General features: G+C 46.4%; 1 protein-coding gene across 1 annotated transcript; it reads right to left on the bottom strand.

Moving 5' to 3' along the window:
* Positions 1-3,314: 3,314 nt before the first annotated feature.
* On the bottom strand, positions 3,315-18,136 carry lrrc9 (leucine rich repeat containing 9). The gene is made up of 32 exons (XM_067243245.1): positions 18,080-18,136; positions 17,699-17,917; positions 17,457-17,597; positions 17,308-17,371; positions 17,154-17,224; positions 16,592-16,774; positions 15,988-16,143; positions 15,621-15,829; positions 15,119-15,250; positions 14,405-14,584; positions 14,157-14,277; positions 13,930-14,065; positions 13,310-13,450; positions 13,085-13,209; positions 12,796-12,975; positions 12,421-12,540; positions 12,140-12,338; positions 11,710-11,831; positions 11,252-11,392; positions 10,908-11,085; positions 10,498-10,718; positions 9,962-10,084; positions 9,716-9,846; positions 9,310-9,418; positions 8,998-9,137; positions 8,439-8,575; positions 7,679-7,896; positions 6,624-6,692; positions 5,624-5,749; positions 4,271-4,442; positions 3,996-4,152; positions 3,315-3,330 (listed from the first exon to the last, which is right to left on the bottom strand). The coding sequence occupies exons 1-32, from the start codon at positions 18,134-18,136 to the stop codon at positions 3,315-3,317; spliced, it is 4,494 nt and encodes a 1,497-aa protein (XP_067099346.1).
* Positions 18,137-18,362: the final 226 nt, after the last annotated feature.

Raw genomic sequence — 18,362 nt, 5'->3', positions numbered from 1 at the left:
GAAAAGCACATCCGTCTGTGTATCCATAATTACACCAACAATGCATTTGTCTGTGGTCCTCTTCCCAAATATTTTTTTACCTTGGCACTGGTGACTGTTTACATCCTTAAGATTATGTGCTTACCCCAAAAGACACAAAGGATTACCAATGTTGATATTACATTTTAACTCCCAAGTTATCGTCTTTTTAATACAAAGTAACAAATCCTCTGTGTCTTTTATTATTTCAATATATTGAAAGCGATTGTATTTGAGGAAATCCGCTGCCATCAGATGTCTGTTTTGGGGTGACGGAGCAAAGAGCAGGACGGAAAAGGAGGAGGATGTGATCAAGGAAGAGGGCTATAACTTCAACACAAAGAAACACTGTAATCTTATGTAAAGGAGATTAGAATTGTTTTTGGTAAAGGCTCAGGAATAGGGTTGGACCATACAGTTTCGTCATCCCACAATATACAATTTACGTCCCATGTAGGGTACAGAAATATCCTCAGCAGTCATAACAACCAGTATGACTCACTGTAATCCTACATCATCATACAGTCTGTCTCTCACTGTTCAGTTGTGTATCTGGCTGGTATCCCAATGTTCAGAGTATGGATTTAAACATAAATATAATTTAAAAAGCAGCACTAATGCAAATAATATAGAAAAGATAAAGAAAGTGGAGGTTAGTGCCCAAGAAATCTATTCACGATTGCATGTCTGAGCAATGCTCGATCTTATTTGTTGACTAGATTTGAAGTGGGACATAGTATAAGCCATTTTGAACATGTATATATATTTGTGTTATTGAATATTTGGCATCTCTATGTGAACAACTGTGGAGCTTTTCACCCTTGAAGAGCCGACATTTTTTCTGATGAATATCAACACACAGCCCAAGCATTTTCCATCTCAGTTCGTTTATGACTGTCGCTCCTTCTTTTGTGTGCATTTTCTTCCTCTTACTTTCCTCAATTCTAACTCAGGGATTCAGAGGGAAATGAATTACTGTGAACTGACAAGCCACAACAATAACTAAATGACACATTTGTTGAGAGGGCATTATGTCAAGATTGTGTTTGAATGGGGTATACTTGTGGAGCAGAAAAATGAATACGGAACATAATATGCGCCTTTAGAACATAAATCCATTCAGATTTCAATCACATGTGCTTTGATAAAACTCCCTTGGTTGCCATAGTAAAATACAATTTCATTTTCATTACTGCCATTCCGGAAAAAAAAACAGATTGAGACGACAGTAATTGTAGTGTGTACCGCCTATTCCGACGTTACCTGAAGCTTCAAAATGTGTCTGGGATACGGGGTCTGTTGTTCACACATAAGACTACTGAATGGACATTATGGTGAACACACATTCTTCTTCTGTGATAGTTTTGTCAGTAAAAAAAAAGAGAAAAAGCTTGGATAAACAATAACATGTCAATACCTGTATTGTGTACTCAATGTTGGTGACTGGCTTTAAACATCTATTGACATCCTCAACCATCTCACTTCACCCGCAACCTCCAACTCCCTGCATAGGAACCTGAGTAGATAGCACAGAAAACATGGTCCATTCAGCAATTATTCACAGAGTCTTGGACTAATGGCACTCTGAATGCACAGCCACAGCAGAATGTAGGGAGTCAGTGGACCAGCAGTAATGGCCCCTTACAGAGCATGTGTGTGGGTGCACTTGTGTGTGTTTGTGAGCTTTGTGCGTGTGTCTGTGTGTGTGTGTGTGTTAGTGTGGTGGCAAGGTTGGAGTATAAAGCTTCATCTCCAACTGATTCACGACAAGCGCAAGCATGTCTAATGACAAGCCTAGACTTTGTGGAGTTCCACTCACCCTCCCTCCCTCCCTCTCTACCTCCCTCCCTCCCTCCCTCTCTCTCTACCTCCCTCCCTCCCTCTCTACCTCCCTCCCTCCCTCTCTACCTCCCTCCCTCCCTCTCTACCTCCCTACCTCCCTCCCTCCCTCTCTACCTCCCTCTCTACCTCCCTCCCTCCCTCTCTACCTCCCTCCCTCCCTCTCTCTCTCTACCTCCCTCCCAGGCTAGGCTCCATATCAGGCAGATGAAAACATAACCTGTCATAACCTGAGAGAGAGAGAGAGAGAGAGAGAGAGAGAGAGAGAGAGAGAGAGAGAGAGAGAGAGAGAGAGAGACAGAAAGACAGAGGAGGGAAATGACGGCCAAGTGCATCTCAGCTCACTCAAGACAAATGAATAATTCACAATTTTTATGCTAATGCCATTTTAATGCTAAAAATACCGAAAGATATGCAAGAGACAAACATAGATAAAATCCTAGGTAAAATCCTTATTGTACCATTTTTTTTAAATCCTAATAATACTATACGTACAGATAAACTAAAACACAAAAATAGCAGTATACTGATTACATAAACATACAGAGCACAGTGTAAACAAATGTAAGATACATCATTATCTGTTGCAATAACTCGTGCATTACTGCACTTTCATAAAGCCTCCAAATTGTGCATTACTGTGTTTTTTTCAGTGTGGCCCCATCAGCTGCCATTTGATGTGAAGCAGAGCAAGGTAATGACAGTGCACTCACTCGCTCAGTCATTAGCCCTGCTTAATGCTGGGAGTTAACACAAATTAAGTGAAGTTAAGTACATGCATTAGAGGGGGTCTTTAGAGGCTGGGCATTTACTTTTGGCTGCCTGGAACTAGTTGTTGCACTATTCGTTCAGAGCAGGCTGTGATAGTTTGGAGCGTAACTGCATATCGACTGATCTTGGCCTTGAATCAATGCGTTACTCAGTGGATAAAAGTCGAACAGTGGATCACTAGGGACCCCTAGTGGTCAGAATGATATGACCACATTTGTTTCCTGTTAGTTTACCATTAACCAGGGGCACAAAACAGTGGTACTCCTCCAAATGCCACGATTCAGTCTCTGATAAGAAACATATTACATCTTCAGTACTCAGGGACTTGTACAGTACTGAGGCAACGGCTGCTGGAGGTCTAGATCGGAGTGAACAGGGTTGTTTTTATGTCTTATTGTCATGTTGTCTACACTAACACTGCCCAAAAACTGAACTGTAAAAGATGATTTATTTCCTGCAGCAGCATATGAGATTTTCCTATTAGAGAAGATACTGTTGTGGTCTTTCAAAATAGAGGCTGACATTATAAAACGGACAGATCTCCGCAATCCAATCCATTTGGACCACATTCAAGATTATGACTCCATCTGAGTGACTGCAGATTATTGTCCACAGAGAGGTGTGCTAAAGCTGGATTATCCACTTGTTGGGGATCCATTTGACCCGATGGACACAACATGCCCGCCTCACACGCCCTTACATCTGTGGGTGTTTTTTTATACGCTGATGGTGAGAGGGGATCACTGTGGTCATGACTTGTAAACCTCTCCGTTTAAAATAGATTACCAGGGTTAGAAAACCATGGATGTGGATGGGAAATGGCAGTCAATCATGTCACACTATCACCAGGGAATCTCTCTCTTTTTCTCTCTCTGAAAAACCCCCATCAAGTCTTACACCTAAAAGTATTGAGTCAAGATATAATTACAAATAGCAGCAATGTCAAAAAGTGTAGACTTGTTTCATATACCAGATGAGATCTTTATAGAGGTGCACATTTTAGAACTCTTGAGGTACCCAGACCGTTGACCACTTCCTGTGTTACTAATGACCCACACAGGTCCTTGTCTGGTGACAACAGGGACACTCCCTCTTTCTCTGTCACTTCATTCTGCACAACTACAAGGGTGGAGGTTTGGGGCCAGTAGAACTCTGGAACCTGTATTAGAATCGAAAATAAATACAAGTGGTTTTCTTAGCATGTCCCCAAGAACACTCATTCCCATGATGCATCAGTGACAGTGGGTGATAATGGCCATAGGCAAACATATATACGACGAGAGCAAAGAGCAAGCGTCAAATCCACAAGGTCCAGACATAACAGTATTAATTATTAAGAAAATGATCTCAGTTGAGGGTTTTCCAACCTGCATTCTTGGTCCTGGTTGTGGTTCTGGTAGGTGATCAGGACCCTGTGTCCATTCGGCAGGAGGCCAGAGGTGGCCAGGCCACTTCCTGTTCCTCTGATCCTAAAGATCATCTCTGTCTGGGGATTGCGGGCACTGCTGTGCTTCTGCTTCTTGTCTGAGGAGGTGAATTGAAACGCTCGTGTTACACAGAGTGCCAGGTATGAGACGTTAGTAGCAGTGAGAGAGAGAGAGTTAGTGAGAGACACACAGAGAGCGAGAGAGAGAGAACTAACGTTTGGGTGTATCATGAGGTCCCTCGTCCAGGTTGCAGGGCAGCAGGATCTCATGACCCAGGAAGTGCTGCAGTCCAGTCAGGCTTGTTCCTCTGAGAGGTGCCATGCGGGACATCAGGGGCATCAGGCCAGGCAGGTTCATGTCCATGCCAGTCGCTTGGACTCCAGGGCACTGGGCAGAGGAAGGGCAAGGGAGATGGTCACTGGAGGGAAGTCAGGCCAACTGCAGACCACTCACTACAGTGGAAGCTATGTTGGGGAGTCAGGTGGCTGAGTGGTTAGGGGAATCTGGCTAGTAATCTGAAGGTTGTTGGTTCGATTCCCGGCCATGTCAAATGACGTTGTGTCCTTGGGCAAGGCACTTCACCCTACTTGCCTTGGGGGAATGTCTCTGTACTCACTGTAAGTCGCTCTGGATAAGAGCGTCTGCTAAATGACTAAATGTTCGGGCGACGTTAGGCTTGATCGTACAGGTGCACATGTTGGGGGTGCCTTCTCCTCTAATTAAACATCCCTGTCCCCCAAATCCCTCTCAGCTAGTCAATCCTCCACCGTCCAACACGCTACAGTATGGATAACCAAATTGCCGTTGTCCCTCATGTGTAAACGTCTAATAGGAGAATGGTAACGATCACTGAATAACAACGGCGGCTGAATGAACTCCAAACAAAAACATAAGGCAGGTGAGAGCTGACGCAAGCCTGACAGGATGAGGATGAGGGGTCAAGGGGGAGAGCTTTACGTGTTTATGCTTTTTAATGAGAGAGCCCGGGATCCCTCCGTTGTCCCCCCCCCCTTTCCCTCTCGTTCCCACATCCTCTCTTAACGAACAGAGGAGGTCTGGTTGACCCAGCTAATAGGGGGCAAATCCACTGGTGCACTATCGGCCGGGCACATTTCATCTAATCAGCAGGATGAAACAAGCAGGCTTAGGCTGCTTTTAATTCAGCTCTGGAGGAGCATTACTGCCCCTCTCTCTCTCGTTATGTGGAGATCAAATCAGCGAGACAGACTGATGGTTTTATCCTTGCTTATTTATTTATTTAATGTAGATCCTGTTGGTTGTTGTCTTTTCATTCGCTGTTTGAATTTCAAGTTGGATTGTGGTTGACATGATACAGCCCTTTATCTGGGGGGTTTACATAAATGAGGCTTTTTTTAGGTCAGTCTCAGATGAGCATGGAGATAAAGGCAGCAAGAGAAATCCTCCTGTGGCTCTCTCACCCAACATCATCCAGCTTTCATATCGATCCACTCCTTTCTGATTCTTTGACTATCAAATGTATATGTTTTCAGGGTCTGGGTGTGTAGCTGTGAGGGTGTGGATCAGAGTGCATGAGTACCAACTGTCACCTGTGCTTCTGTACAGAGGAGCTCTGCCCGGGTCCTCTCCTCCAGAGTGACGGCCAACCCATCCAGAACCTGCAGCCTGGAGAGGCGCAGCACCACAGCCGGCCTGTGGAGGGCTCGTCTGGCCACCTAGGGACAACCAAAAAACATCCGACATCTCACACAAACCCTCTCACTAACTATTTACCTCAAAGTGAAGGCAGTCCTGAGAATTCTTGTTTTTCAGAAACACTCAAATATCATCTCTTCCAGTGGCCCAGCTGATAGCCCCAGCCTGGCCCTGCCGAGGGCATCCTCGGCCAGGCTGGCTCGGGGACAAAGCCCTGCTCCAGGGGCGGCCAGACCCCTGTCTGCTCCAGCAGGACACCTCTGTGGGTCGGGGCAGGCGAGGAGAGAAAGGGAAGAGAGAGATTCTGGCAGGGGAACATGGGTAGAGCAGTGATCTCATGCGGCTGACAGCAGGAGGTATTGTCTCTAGGGCAACTGTTGGCTCTCCCTCCCCCCCTGGCAGGATTAAGCTCCTCGTGGGAAGGGACCGTGGGGCCATGGGGGAAACATGCTGGGCCAGCTGAGCAAGGCCTCACGGGTATCAGGGCCCTCTGCACCGGACACTGCAGAGGCCTGATCCATGGACTCCAGATGGGTGCTGAACCAGAGCCAATAGTGTCTGATAACGGCACTGCCATTTGGTCAACGGATTTGTCTCTGATGCCGGCCAGTTTGAGGAACAGCAGACGGTCCATCATGTAATCGTTTCATTTTGAACCACAACGTAGTTCTGGGTGAGCGCTGTCAGATGTGTGCAGCATGTACGTGAGGGGAAGGGAGCCTGGAAGCTCTTTTGCGTAAGAATTCTTTCTAACCAGTGACGTTAAGCTCATACACAACAACACATATTGAATATATCTGGTCAGGAACCCAGGATATGAACCGATGAACAAGGCCTTGTTTTTGGTCCAGTAGTGTTGTTTGGCATTAGACACTGGTCAACAACAGTACTTACAGGATTCCCGATGACCGACAGCTCAATGATGGAGGGAAGGACTTCCAGTCTCTCCAGCTCTGAAATGTCCTGCAGAGGAGAGAGCAGAGCGATGTGAAACATGTCGAACCTCAAAGACATAGATGTGTTTACTCTTGACTTATTGCTACTTAATGAATTAGTATTCGTTCACGAGTAGCTGTAATAAGAAAGATGAACAGTGCTTATGATTCACAGATCATGTATGATGCACTGTGGACAGCACGCTGCTTAATAACCATGGAGACACGTCCATTTGAGGCCAAACCTCATCATTTCTGTGCTGTGAGGGTGGAGGCAGCTGATGGTGGAGATTACACGTGTGATCTCTCATTAATCTCATGAGAGAGTTTGGGCACGCAAGGGGGTTGGGGGAGGGGGTGGGGGGGAAACTCCACCACCTTCGTGACCGAGCTAGGACGTCTCGCACGAACCCCCGTTGTGAGGTTGTGGTGCGCTGGAATGATTGCTGCTGCATTTGATGTTTTAATTGAAAGCATGAAAACATTAAGGAAGGGTGTGTGGGGGGGGGGGGGGGGATGGGGGGGATGGGGGGAGAACTGGCGACAAAGTGCAAATCACTCGCCTGGGGAGAGAATAAGCTGTGGGCTGAGAACCTGATTACACGTTGTGTTGATTGTTCCTCTCTGTCCTCAGACATGTGGTTGACCTTCAATCAATGTCGATTCTTTTGAATACACCACCCCACGTGTATCACAGTGGGGTGGGAACCGTGCATGATTACTGTTTTTCACCCCCTGGTTTGCAAACACATCGAAAACTAATACGGCACAGTTCAAAAGACATTCTAATACGCAGTCGTTTAAATGGGACGAGTGATTTAGAATTATTCATCAGGGAATCAACCGGGGCTGTTGTAGTCAATTTGACCTTGAGCGCATACTTGTACAGAAAATCAGTACAAGACCACACTGTGAATTCCTCGTTTGTGTTGATAGAAATGCTCAGCTCAGTACTTGTAGAACAGGCATGGAGGTGTAGTGGCAAGATGTGGTGCAGGAGGGGAGGGGGGGTACCTGCAGCTTGTTATTGCCCAAAAACAGCCTCCGTAGCTCGGTGAGGTGTTGGAGGTAGTTGAGTTCCCGGATGCGGTTCTCCGCGAGGTGCAGCTCTAGCAGGACTCCCTGGCCATAGAAAGAGTTCTCCCCCAGGACCTTGATCCGGTTCCTGTCCAGAACCAGCTCCCTCAGACGGAACAGGCCCTCGAGACCTTCCACCTGGCTGATCTCGTTTCCTGAAGGGGGAGAGGAGTCCAGTCATCAGGAGTTCCATGATTGGGAATGCTAAACACCAAGCTTCTAACTGTTAACTAAACACCAACAGTGCTTCTTCCACTGAGTGTTCTTATAGGTCCACTCACAAGAGAAAACCCTCCTGATGTTAAATAACCACCTAGAAATGTTCTATTGCTTTGTACTGCTTCAGTATTTGATGGGAGATAACATATTGCTCTCGCCCATGCACATGTTACAATTAACTGGATCTATTTGTGAAAAATATATTATAATGTGATCTAACCCTAACCCACAATACACTCGTCTCGTATGGGGTGAGTACAACAAAGAGATTGACTCAATGCAACACAAAGCAACATAATCAAATGTGATGGAAGAAGCAACTCCTGTTCTGCAAGGCCCGTCGCCGTCTCCTTTCCGGCGGTTTCCTCGCCCACCCGGACAGATGTGAGTGGAGCTCTGCTGTTACACGCTGTACTTTTCACCGGCTTTGAATCCTGGGGGGGGAAGAATAGGGGGACAACACACAACACAAGCGTACCTTGGAGGAAGAGTGCTTTAAGATTGGGAAGCCTGCTGAGTTGCAGATTGGCCATATTGGAGATGCCATTGTAGCTCAAATGCAGCACCTCCAGGCTGCCCATCAGTGGCTCCAGGTTGTCCCCAGGCCCCGCTTCCCTTCAAAACACACACAGAATAGGAGCTTTAGGAGCTGAGAGTGCCCATTTCAGGCCAAACCACACAGGTATACAGCAACTCACACAGGCAATCACAGGAGAGCCATTCAATAGCTTGACCCCCTTCTGCACTTTCTACTTCTATTCATACCTATTTTCAGGGCTTTAAGTTTTTATTTGTTGGAAAACTTGTGAAAAACAGGAAATGCGTTTTTTGCTGGGTAACAGACGGCCTTAGGGGCAGACATGGACTACTGCTGCCCCCAAATGGCTACAACTGTCAACGAATCTTTGTACAGTATAAACATTTTTTTATGTGGGATAGTTCAGTATAATATATAAACTTGATATATATATATATTGTTTATATATAAAATATATAAACAATAAAAAACAATCCACTGTGATGTATGGTGTTGGTACCTGCTGCCTCTGGACGGCCCTTGTTGACCGTACCCACTGGAGTTGACCTTGTGGTACAGGATCTGCCTGTTCGTCAGGTGGGCCTGAGTCTTCTGTCTGGGCAGGATGGACTCAATGTGGTTGTGGTTCAAACACAGAGCCTACAAAAAGGGGACAATCACAGAATCTGTGTGTTTTAAATGTTTACCTCTTCTACTGTACATCGACGCAAGCATGTGTAAAAATAATCCACATGTTCCTTATAAGGGCTGGCAAAAGCACTATGTCTAATGTCCACACACAGTAAATCCTATAGTGGAGCAGTCCTCTCACCTTGACACTGGGCAGGTAGATCAGCCCACTGAAGGAGGTGAGGTTGTTGTGCTCCAGGTTGACACTGTGCAGGTTGTGGAACAGATCCGCAGGAGCCAGGTCCACTATCCTGCAGAGACGGAGAAAATGTATATTTTTTCAACCTATCAAACGTTTTTTTTTTTTTAAGTTTACTTTAGAAAATTGATGAAAACCTATTTTTCCTTTCAAAAGGTTTTTTTTGAAAATATTTGTTCAACCTTTCAAAAGGTTTTTTTCGGAAATAATTGTAAAATTACTAAAACACTCTGTACTTCCTTTTACTTCCTCTCTGTATTACCAAGGTGATACACTACTCATTGGGAGGGTGGGGGTGGAAGGGTTGGTGGTCTTGTGCAGGGTTTACAGGTGGTAGGACTCTGTTTACCTGATGCCACTGGACTGCAGGTGGAGGTCGGCTATGGCAGAGTAGTTGGAGTGGCCCAGCTTCTCAGCCACCATGTCAGGGTTCAGACGTCCACCAAACACGTCCTTGGCGTTTTCGCACTCCAACACATCCTGGACAACACACTGTACTTGTCACCTCTGCCTGGGAGCCCAGTAAACTGCAGCCTGGGAGCCCAGTAAACTGCAGCCTCTAACACTCAAACTGGTTGTGCGTGTGCCTTCATACCACTGCAATCCCATCCAGCGCCTTCAGAGAGGGCAGGTGAAACACCACGTAGATTCGATAGTGTTCCAACTTCTCCACCAACGGATTCCCAAACAGATCCAGAATTATTAGGTTTGTCAATGCCTGGAAAATTGCAGAAAAAAATAAAAATAAAAGTACATTGAAAACATTGAAATAAACACAGCGTATATCATAAATATAGGGAGTCAGGTGGCTGAGCGGTTAGGGAGTCGGGCTAGTAATCTGAAGGTTACCGGTTCGATTCCCGGCTCTGCAAATGACGTTGTGTCCTTGGGCAAGGCACTTCACCCTACTTCCCTCAGGGGAATGTCCCTGTACTTACTGTAAGTCGCTCTGGATAAGAGCGTCTGCTAAATGACTAAATGTAAATATACCGTGTCTGAAATAGCGTATCCATCGACAGCAGAAAGAGGACTAAAGCATCAGAGAGCAGTAGAAACCAACGCTTCATGCTGTAGCTGCACACTGCTGTGCCACACTTAGAAACAAACAGGCCTACAGGTCTCTCCTCACACCTTCAGATGGTAGATGTCACGTGTGGTGGAAATTTTGTTGTTGCCAACGTAGAGCTCAAACAGCGAGCGGGCTCTCTGCATGCCAGACAGGGAGCCTATCAGGTTGTTCTCCACGGACAGGAAATGCAGGTTGGGCAGCCGGTCCAGGACTGACCCATCCAGAGAGGACAGCTGGTTCCCATTCAGACTGAGTCTGGTCAGGCAGTGCAGCTTGGACACCCCTGAGACAACAGAGAAACACATCCAGGATATGACATGGTTGTCTTGGTACAAAAGGGGTTAGGGCGTATGACTATATAGACTATATGAGTTTATCACTTTTGGTAGACCTATATTCTGTAGGGAATTATTGTATGTTTTAGCCAACTGGTCAACTCAGGGTCATGTTGGTTTCACAGTTTGAGATGGACCTTCTAGTCTGGCGATGCAGTTGTGGTTCAGGGACAGTTCCTCAAGGTTCTGGCAGGGTTCCAGACCCTCCATCTTGGAGATGTCGTTGTTGTTGAAGGAGGCCCAGCGCAGGTTGACCAGTTTGTCCAGGTTGATCAGCCGGGAGAGTCGCTGGCTGTCAAGGTTGAGGGTGGTGATCTGGTCACCAGAGGGGCAGAAGTCAATAAATCAGTAAAAAAAAATTAAGTCAGTAAATCCTTTAGAAACTTTTTTTCCCCCCAAAACGTTCAAATCTTGTTTCAAAAATATTTGTGCAACCTTTCCAATAATAAAAAAAATATACACAGTGTTTGGTGTGGTTCACCTTAGTGGTCCAGCCAGGCTCGAGGTCTGTGCTGAGGTCCCAGGGTGCCGGGCTGAGCTGGCACAGCAGCTGGGCAGCTGACAGCAGGCTGAGGCTTCGAGGACGCTCGCTGTGGGTGCGGGAGTGTGCCAGCAGCGAGGCCTGTTAACACCCACCCCACCCCACCCATGAGGAGACACACTCACTGAGCAGGCCCATATCAGATTATCCACTGATTCACAGATGATCTGATAGCCTCGAACACAATATGAATAGCAGATGAGAGGAAAGGGAAGGAGGGAGGGAGGGAGGGAGGGAGGGAGGGAAGTTGCTGGAAGTGTAGGAGGGAGGAAGAAGAAGAGAGAGAAGGGATGAGGAAGAAGGGAGCGTGGAGAGAGGGAGGCAGGAAGAGTAGCCAGCCTTTAATGAATGTACGTGTGTGCTGTGCTGTGCGCTGGTTGACTGGAGGTCAGACCTACCTGGTTGATCCTGCAGCCGGCTGCCATCTGAACAGCGGCCGCAGCCTCCTCCTCCGTCAGCAGGACGTCGTCGAGGTGTGTCAGGTTGACCAGCCGGCCCAGGATGGTCATTCTCACCTCCTCCGGCTGGAACACACACATCTGTTCACATCCCATGCTGTGCTTTTATATGTCTGTCAGTCATTCTAAGCCTGTGCAGATCAAAAGAATAGGAGCCCTTTATAGAGAGATCCCTCAAAACCTAATAGAAGACCCGTTGTTATGCCGGCTTGGTTTGTTTACACAGAACCAAACAAAGCCACCGTAACACCACCCCCTGTGTGATTTTAGATTGAGTGCCGGCTTTACAGAATCCAAGGCTCCCGCAGTGCCGGCTCTCCCTTTCACACAGACATCGATTCGGCTCCCTCCGCCAATGGTGTGTGGCTGGTGTTTACCCGGTGCCAGGGGTTGTGGCGCGTGTCCAGTCTGAGCAGGCCGTGGGCGTGCTTCCTCAGCACAGCCGTCTCGTCCCGGGCCCTGGTCAGACGGTTCCAGCGCAGATCCAGCTGCTTCAGCCGGCCCAGCCCTCTCAGCCCCTCCAGGGTCCGCACGTGGTTGAAGCTGGCGTCAACATACTCCAGGTTTGGCTGGAAGGCCAGGGGAAATGCAGGGGGAAATGAACATGAGGTCGTTCCGAGGTTAACTCTCGCCGTGTGTCGGGGGACTCACCATGTGCGAGATGTCCTCCAGGTGTGTGAACTCGTTGAAGCTGATGGTGAGATTACGCAACGAGGTCAGGTGGGATATCTCCTTCAGCTTACTCAGACTGTTGCCATGGAGATTTAGTACCTGAGCCCAAGGAGAGACAAACAAAGAAAAGGAAAAAGGTTCAAAAAGACAAGATGGTTTACGAGTGCTGACGCCACCGTGCCTGTTGAAACGTTAGCAGTTAAGTGTCTTCTGGAAGAGAAGACAGCTTTACAGTACAGAATACGCCTTGTTGGGAAGATTTAATGTGTGGATTCCTAAAATACCGTAGGCGGTATCGAAACAGTCCAGATCAGTTCTAAAACTGATGAAATCACATTGGCTGTTGTGTCTCACAGTGATCTGGCTGAGAACATTGGCTCTGGCCACATTCAGCAACGTCTTGTCATCCAGACTGAGCATCTTGGGTCGTGGTTTAAGGACCGGCTCCATGTTCAGAACCTCCTCGTCAAGCTGGATATGGTTGGGCGGGGTAAAGCTTGGAACCTGCTCTGCAAACAGGGCCTGACCTCTGTCCTGGTGAAGGGGGAACATCATTAGTGGGTTAGCAAAAGATATAGATCTGGTCATCTGCGACTGAAACGTTGTTCACATCACGTCAGAGTGAAGGTTGGTTTCTGGATACCTGGGTGATGTACTCAAAATCAATGATGTACTCTGGAAGAACAAGCTCATGATCGAACACAAAACACTGGCTGTGCCTTAGACTGCACTCACAGCCCCTCTGCACTTTGGAGCAGCAGGTTTTCTCTGTAAGGGAAACATTCGATAGGAAATAAATCCACCAGAAAAGGAAATGGAAGAACGTTTACCGTTGATGCTGTAATGTGTTTATGGTTCTCGTCTCTACCTCCTCTTGTTTTGATTCCATTTTCTGTGTTTAAGCTGCGATGGACTGAGTGGGCTTTAGGGTAGTTACAGGCATCCACAGCCTCCCCTTCACGGATGGGCAGGCTACGACCCAGGAACACTTTGGACACAATAATCTGACCTGTTGACAAGATTCACATGTATCGAAATAGAACATATTTAATTCATCCGAACCATCTTTTCCCTTGAATTCAAACTAAAGTCAATTAGGTCAGCCTCTCTCAGTCCTGGTCCTCGGGACCACATGCCCTGCATGTTTTAGGTGTTTCCCTGCTCCAGCACACATGAATCAACTGGTCATTATCAGGCTTCTGCTGAGCTTCATAGCAACTCTATAACATTTATCTGAATCAGGTGTGTTGGGAGAGGGAAACATCTGAACCATCCAGGTCATGAGGTCCAGAGGACCAGGACTGAGACAGGCTGGTTTAGGAGACATGAGTGTGTTGTCCAGGACTGAGACAGGCTGGTTTAGGAGACATGAGTGTGTTGTCCAGGACTGAGACAGGCTGGTTTAGGAGACATGAGTGTGTTGTCCAGGACTGAGACAGGCTGGTTTAGGAGACATGAGTGTGTTGTCCAGGGCAGCATAGGACGGACCGTGTCTGAAGGGGAGAGAGTCTCCAGCCTGCTGAGAGATGCCTTGGTGGGCGTGGCGCTGTGTGAACTCTATCCTCGCTCTGTCTGACACACTCAGACTGTTAGACAAGGGCACAGCTCGCTCTCTGCCCAAGGCCTGGTGCAAACAAAAATACAAACCAAAGTCAAACATACACATATAGGTTTACAATATACTGGGACAATATAAAAAATACTGATTTGCGCACCTTATACATTTCTGGTGTTTTGAACCCATCTTCTGGAATGTAAAAAACCTCATTCTTCTCATTTGTCGATTCAGGATCAGCTACGTAGAACAAGTACTCCAGCCAGCGCTTGTAATTCCTACATGGAAGTTAGGTGACATTACAGCCCACTGACAGTTGCTTATGCACATAGGGGTGTCATAGAGGTGTTTATGAGAGAGGGAGGGAGCAAACCTATGTTGGAAACCCTGAATCTCACGGTCACTCACTGAGAGAACATGGCCGACTCTTCTCTGGCCAGCAGAGTGTGAAGCTTGTCCTCGAAGCGAAGCCTTAAGGCTCGGTTGTGGATGCGGATGATTCGGTTGATCTTGATGCCGGTGACGCCGTGCACCTTGTACTCGGACGCACAGAAGCGAGACAGCACCAGGTCGTAGCAGGAGGTGAACCTGTTGACATCACAGCGTTGACATCACAGCGTTGACATCACAGCGTTGACATCACAGCGTTGACATCACAGCGTTGACATCACAGCGTTGACATCACAGCGTTGACATCACAGCGTTGACATCACAGCGTTGACATCACAGCGTTGACATCACAGCGTTGACATCACAGCGTTGACATCACAGCGTTGACATCACAGCATTGTTTCTCCCTTTGTGTTCTTTGTGGTTTTGATTTGTTTATCATACTTACCATTGAACAAACGTTTTGATGTGTCATGTTATGAATTTGTAATGGTGCGATGGGTTAGGTTAGGGCTGTTTGTGGGATGGACTTTGTTGTTGTTATAATATATCAAACTGTATTTTTAATTTTATTTTGATAAACCTAAAGAAAAACTAATACAAAAACTTCTAAAAAAAAATAAGAAAAAGAATACATTTACAAAGACAAATCCATTGCTAGTGTTAACTACACTGTTGTAGCAGGCAGGGAGTAAGGCTGGAGGTGAGTGTGTTGCACGCTGGACTCTGTACCAGGGATCTGTAGAACATCCCTCTTCAAAGCGGATGTTCCCCACCGTCTCCAGTTCCATCTGGAGGAAGTGGACCATCAACTCATTGCTGTTGGCAGCCTGGGCCATGTCCCGTTGGTACCTGGACTCAATCCTGCAAGACACAGGTAGGATGTGATTTCTTGTCACACAACCTAGACCTGTATCCAGTAGGTGTTTTGATACTAAAATAAGATATCACATGTCGAATATCTGACCTCTCCTACACTGCAAAAATGCTTGTTGTGAGCTTTCTTATGCTTAAAACAATTCAATTTGGCTGCTAGTGTAGTAAAGTGAATATAACTTGTTTCTTATTATAATGTGTTGTTTACTTAAATTAAGTCAATGGTTACGCCATTCATACTAGAAACTAGTATTTAAGTCAAACTAGATTTAAAATCTAAAAACAAGATTATCACGTACAGTGTTTGCAGTGTATGTTTAGACCATAGGCCAGGCCTAAGTTCAAAGCTTCAACTCACTCCTCCAGTCTCCTCTGCCAGTGTTTGAGCCGCTCCTGCAGGGCTTCCAGCTTGCTGAGGATCTTGTTCTCCATGCCGGGGTCACGCGTGACGTCAGCAGGGTTGTCACCGCGGTCCCCTGAGCCGTCACTGCCAGGTGTCAGCCCGTCCTCCCAGGTACGGGCCGCCTTCCTGCACACGGCCTGCACCTCGGACAGCTCACACTCCAGCTGAGGAAACGTGGAACACAGGACGTGGAACGTGGAACACGGGAACGTATCATCTCACGCAGTGCCTGGGAATGTCTAAACAAGTTTACACTGCGTGCTACAGAATAAAGCAGTCCTGAGGCTTCAGACTAGACGGCATGGGGTAGAATCGCACGTACATTTTTGAGGTCGTAAGTGAGAGTTCCGATGCGTTCTTCTGGAAGCTGAAGGAGGATCTTCTTGTTCTCCAGCAGGCTGGCCTGGGTCTCTGCCAGGTTCCTCTGGGCAGTACGCACACGCATGTTGTAGTACATCATCTTCTTCATCACTGTGGACTAACCGGAACACAGTAGTACAGTATTTCACACCGGACGAAATTAGATATCATGTCACATAATTACTGTGAAGCCATTGCTTGTATTATTTTAAAAGGGCTCAAGAAATAAAATGTGATTCAATGGTGAGATATTTTTTTGCCTTATTATGCTTTTCTTTGTGTGTGTCAGGTGGCTGAGCGGTTAGGGAATCGGGCTAGTAATCTGAAGGTTGCCAGTTCGATTCCCGGCCGTGCTAAATGACGTTGTGTCCTTGGGCAAGGAACTTCACCCTACTTGCCTCGGGGGGAATGTCCCTGTACTTACTGTAAGTCGCTCTGGATAAGAGTGTCTGCTAAATGACTAAAATGTAAATGGTCCTATTGCAGGGAGCAGGGAGAGAGAGAGGACAAGCAGAAAACTCCCTGAGCCGGATTCAAACCGGTTGGGGACTGTCAATCCCCCTTACCTCCGCGGCGTCCTTCACTTGTTTGCTGGAGACATCATAGGTGTCCAGTCGCTGGAGGCTTGGCATGTGGTAGAGCACGTGGGTGGCATAGTTACACAGCAGGCACACTGGGCTGGGACAGGACTGGGGCTCCTTGAGTCCTAGTTCTCTCAGACAGGGCAACCGGGCCAGGTGGGTGAGCTCCTGTTACACCAGAGAACACACAGCACAGGTTAGTTAGTTAGTTAGTGGGGGAGGTTTCTGAGGTGTCAGCACACAGACACAGTCTGCATTACAGATAAAACACTCCTCTACAGATAAAATACATGTTTCAAAAGCTTAGTCAAAAGAATCATATTCCCACAGAGTCTACTTTGTCGATTGCACAGCACAAAAGGAAGGAAGATGTGCAAAGCACAGAATAGAAAAGCAATTGTTTATATATCTTTATGTTCCTAATGGGTTTTCTGAGAAGTGCAAAAAGTATTGGAAATCTAAAGCAACATAATACTATGTGTTGACAATGTGTTGGAAATGGTATGGATGGGTTTGTTCTATCATCCAAAACATCTTAGTTACGTACCTTGAAAGAGCTGATCTTGTTTCCGGATAGATTGAGATTTTGTAGATTGACATTAAGGTCAAGGCTGTGTCCTGTGAAACATTGAATAGATAACTGTCAGTAAGGCAGCTGGGATCGAAGAAAATCTATATTTGAAGAAATTGCCTACAGCTACCTATAGTTTCAATGTTATTGTCGGCCAGATTCAGTTCTTTCAGGTTTTGAAGAGTGTTCAATCCCTGTTAACAGATAATGAAAGGGCATTTTGTTCAAGTTGAACAAGTAAAAAAAAAAAAAAAAAAAACATTAAAAAAGCTTTCACACCTTTATTAGAGTGATGAAGTTGTTGTTGAGCCAGAGAACCTGGAGGTTTACTAGTAACTCTAAATTATATATATCACTAATTTGGTTGTCGTAGAGGTAGAGCTTTTGGAGTTGAATGCAATTCTGAAGTCCAGAAATCTCCTGCAAAGGTCAAGGTTATTATTTTCGATAACAAATTCTCTGTACATTTTGCCCAGATGCTGGTATACAGATATCAGGTCTGTAATGAACCCAGTGCTTACCGTCAACTGGCATTCCACCACCCAGAGCTCACGAAGCATGGGGCAGGCCTCAAGGCTTTGAATGTGTCTGATGTTCTGGCCAACCACTGTAAGTTGGCATAGCTTGGGGAATAGTGCAAGGCCCACCATACGAGGATAACCTGAGAAGAACACCTCCAGGGATGTGACACTGCTACCCTCGTGGGGTATCTTTTCATATGACACCCCGTTGGCCACGCACTGTTGGTGCGGGAAAAACAAGTGCAAGTCAACTACTGTACTTAGTACACCACAATGTAGTTTTAAAGGTGGTTTCACCCCGTTTAAATGCAGGCAATGAAAGAGAACTAACTTATGCAAATAACTAGGCTATACGTATGACAAATGTCTGACTTTACTTACCAACTCTTTAATGACCTCCTCATCACCATTTTGTCTTTGCTTTTCGCTTTGTGTCATATTTATATTTAGCACTATCTTCTGAAAAATAGGAATACTTGATTACACCAAGTATGAGTATGCACAAAATGAGTCACGAGATAAGGGGAGAATTGTAGTTACAGACAATCGCACGCAGTCTATAGTAATTATACAGTAGATGGTACAAAACTGTTTAAAGAACGATAAATGACCAACAGCGTCCGCTACATTTTAAGGCTAGGCTAGCAATGCATTTACGTAGAAG

Source organism: Osmerus mordax, chromosome 9 (assembly GCF_038355195.1).
Source record: "Osmerus mordax isolate fOsmMor3 chromosome 9, fOsmMor3.pri, whole genome shotgun sequence".
Classification (NCBI taxonomy): Eukaryota; Metazoa; Chordata; class Actinopteri; order Osmeriformes; family Osmeridae; genus Osmerus; species Osmerus mordax.
This window is presented reverse-complemented; position numbering and strand designations above follow the sequence as displayed.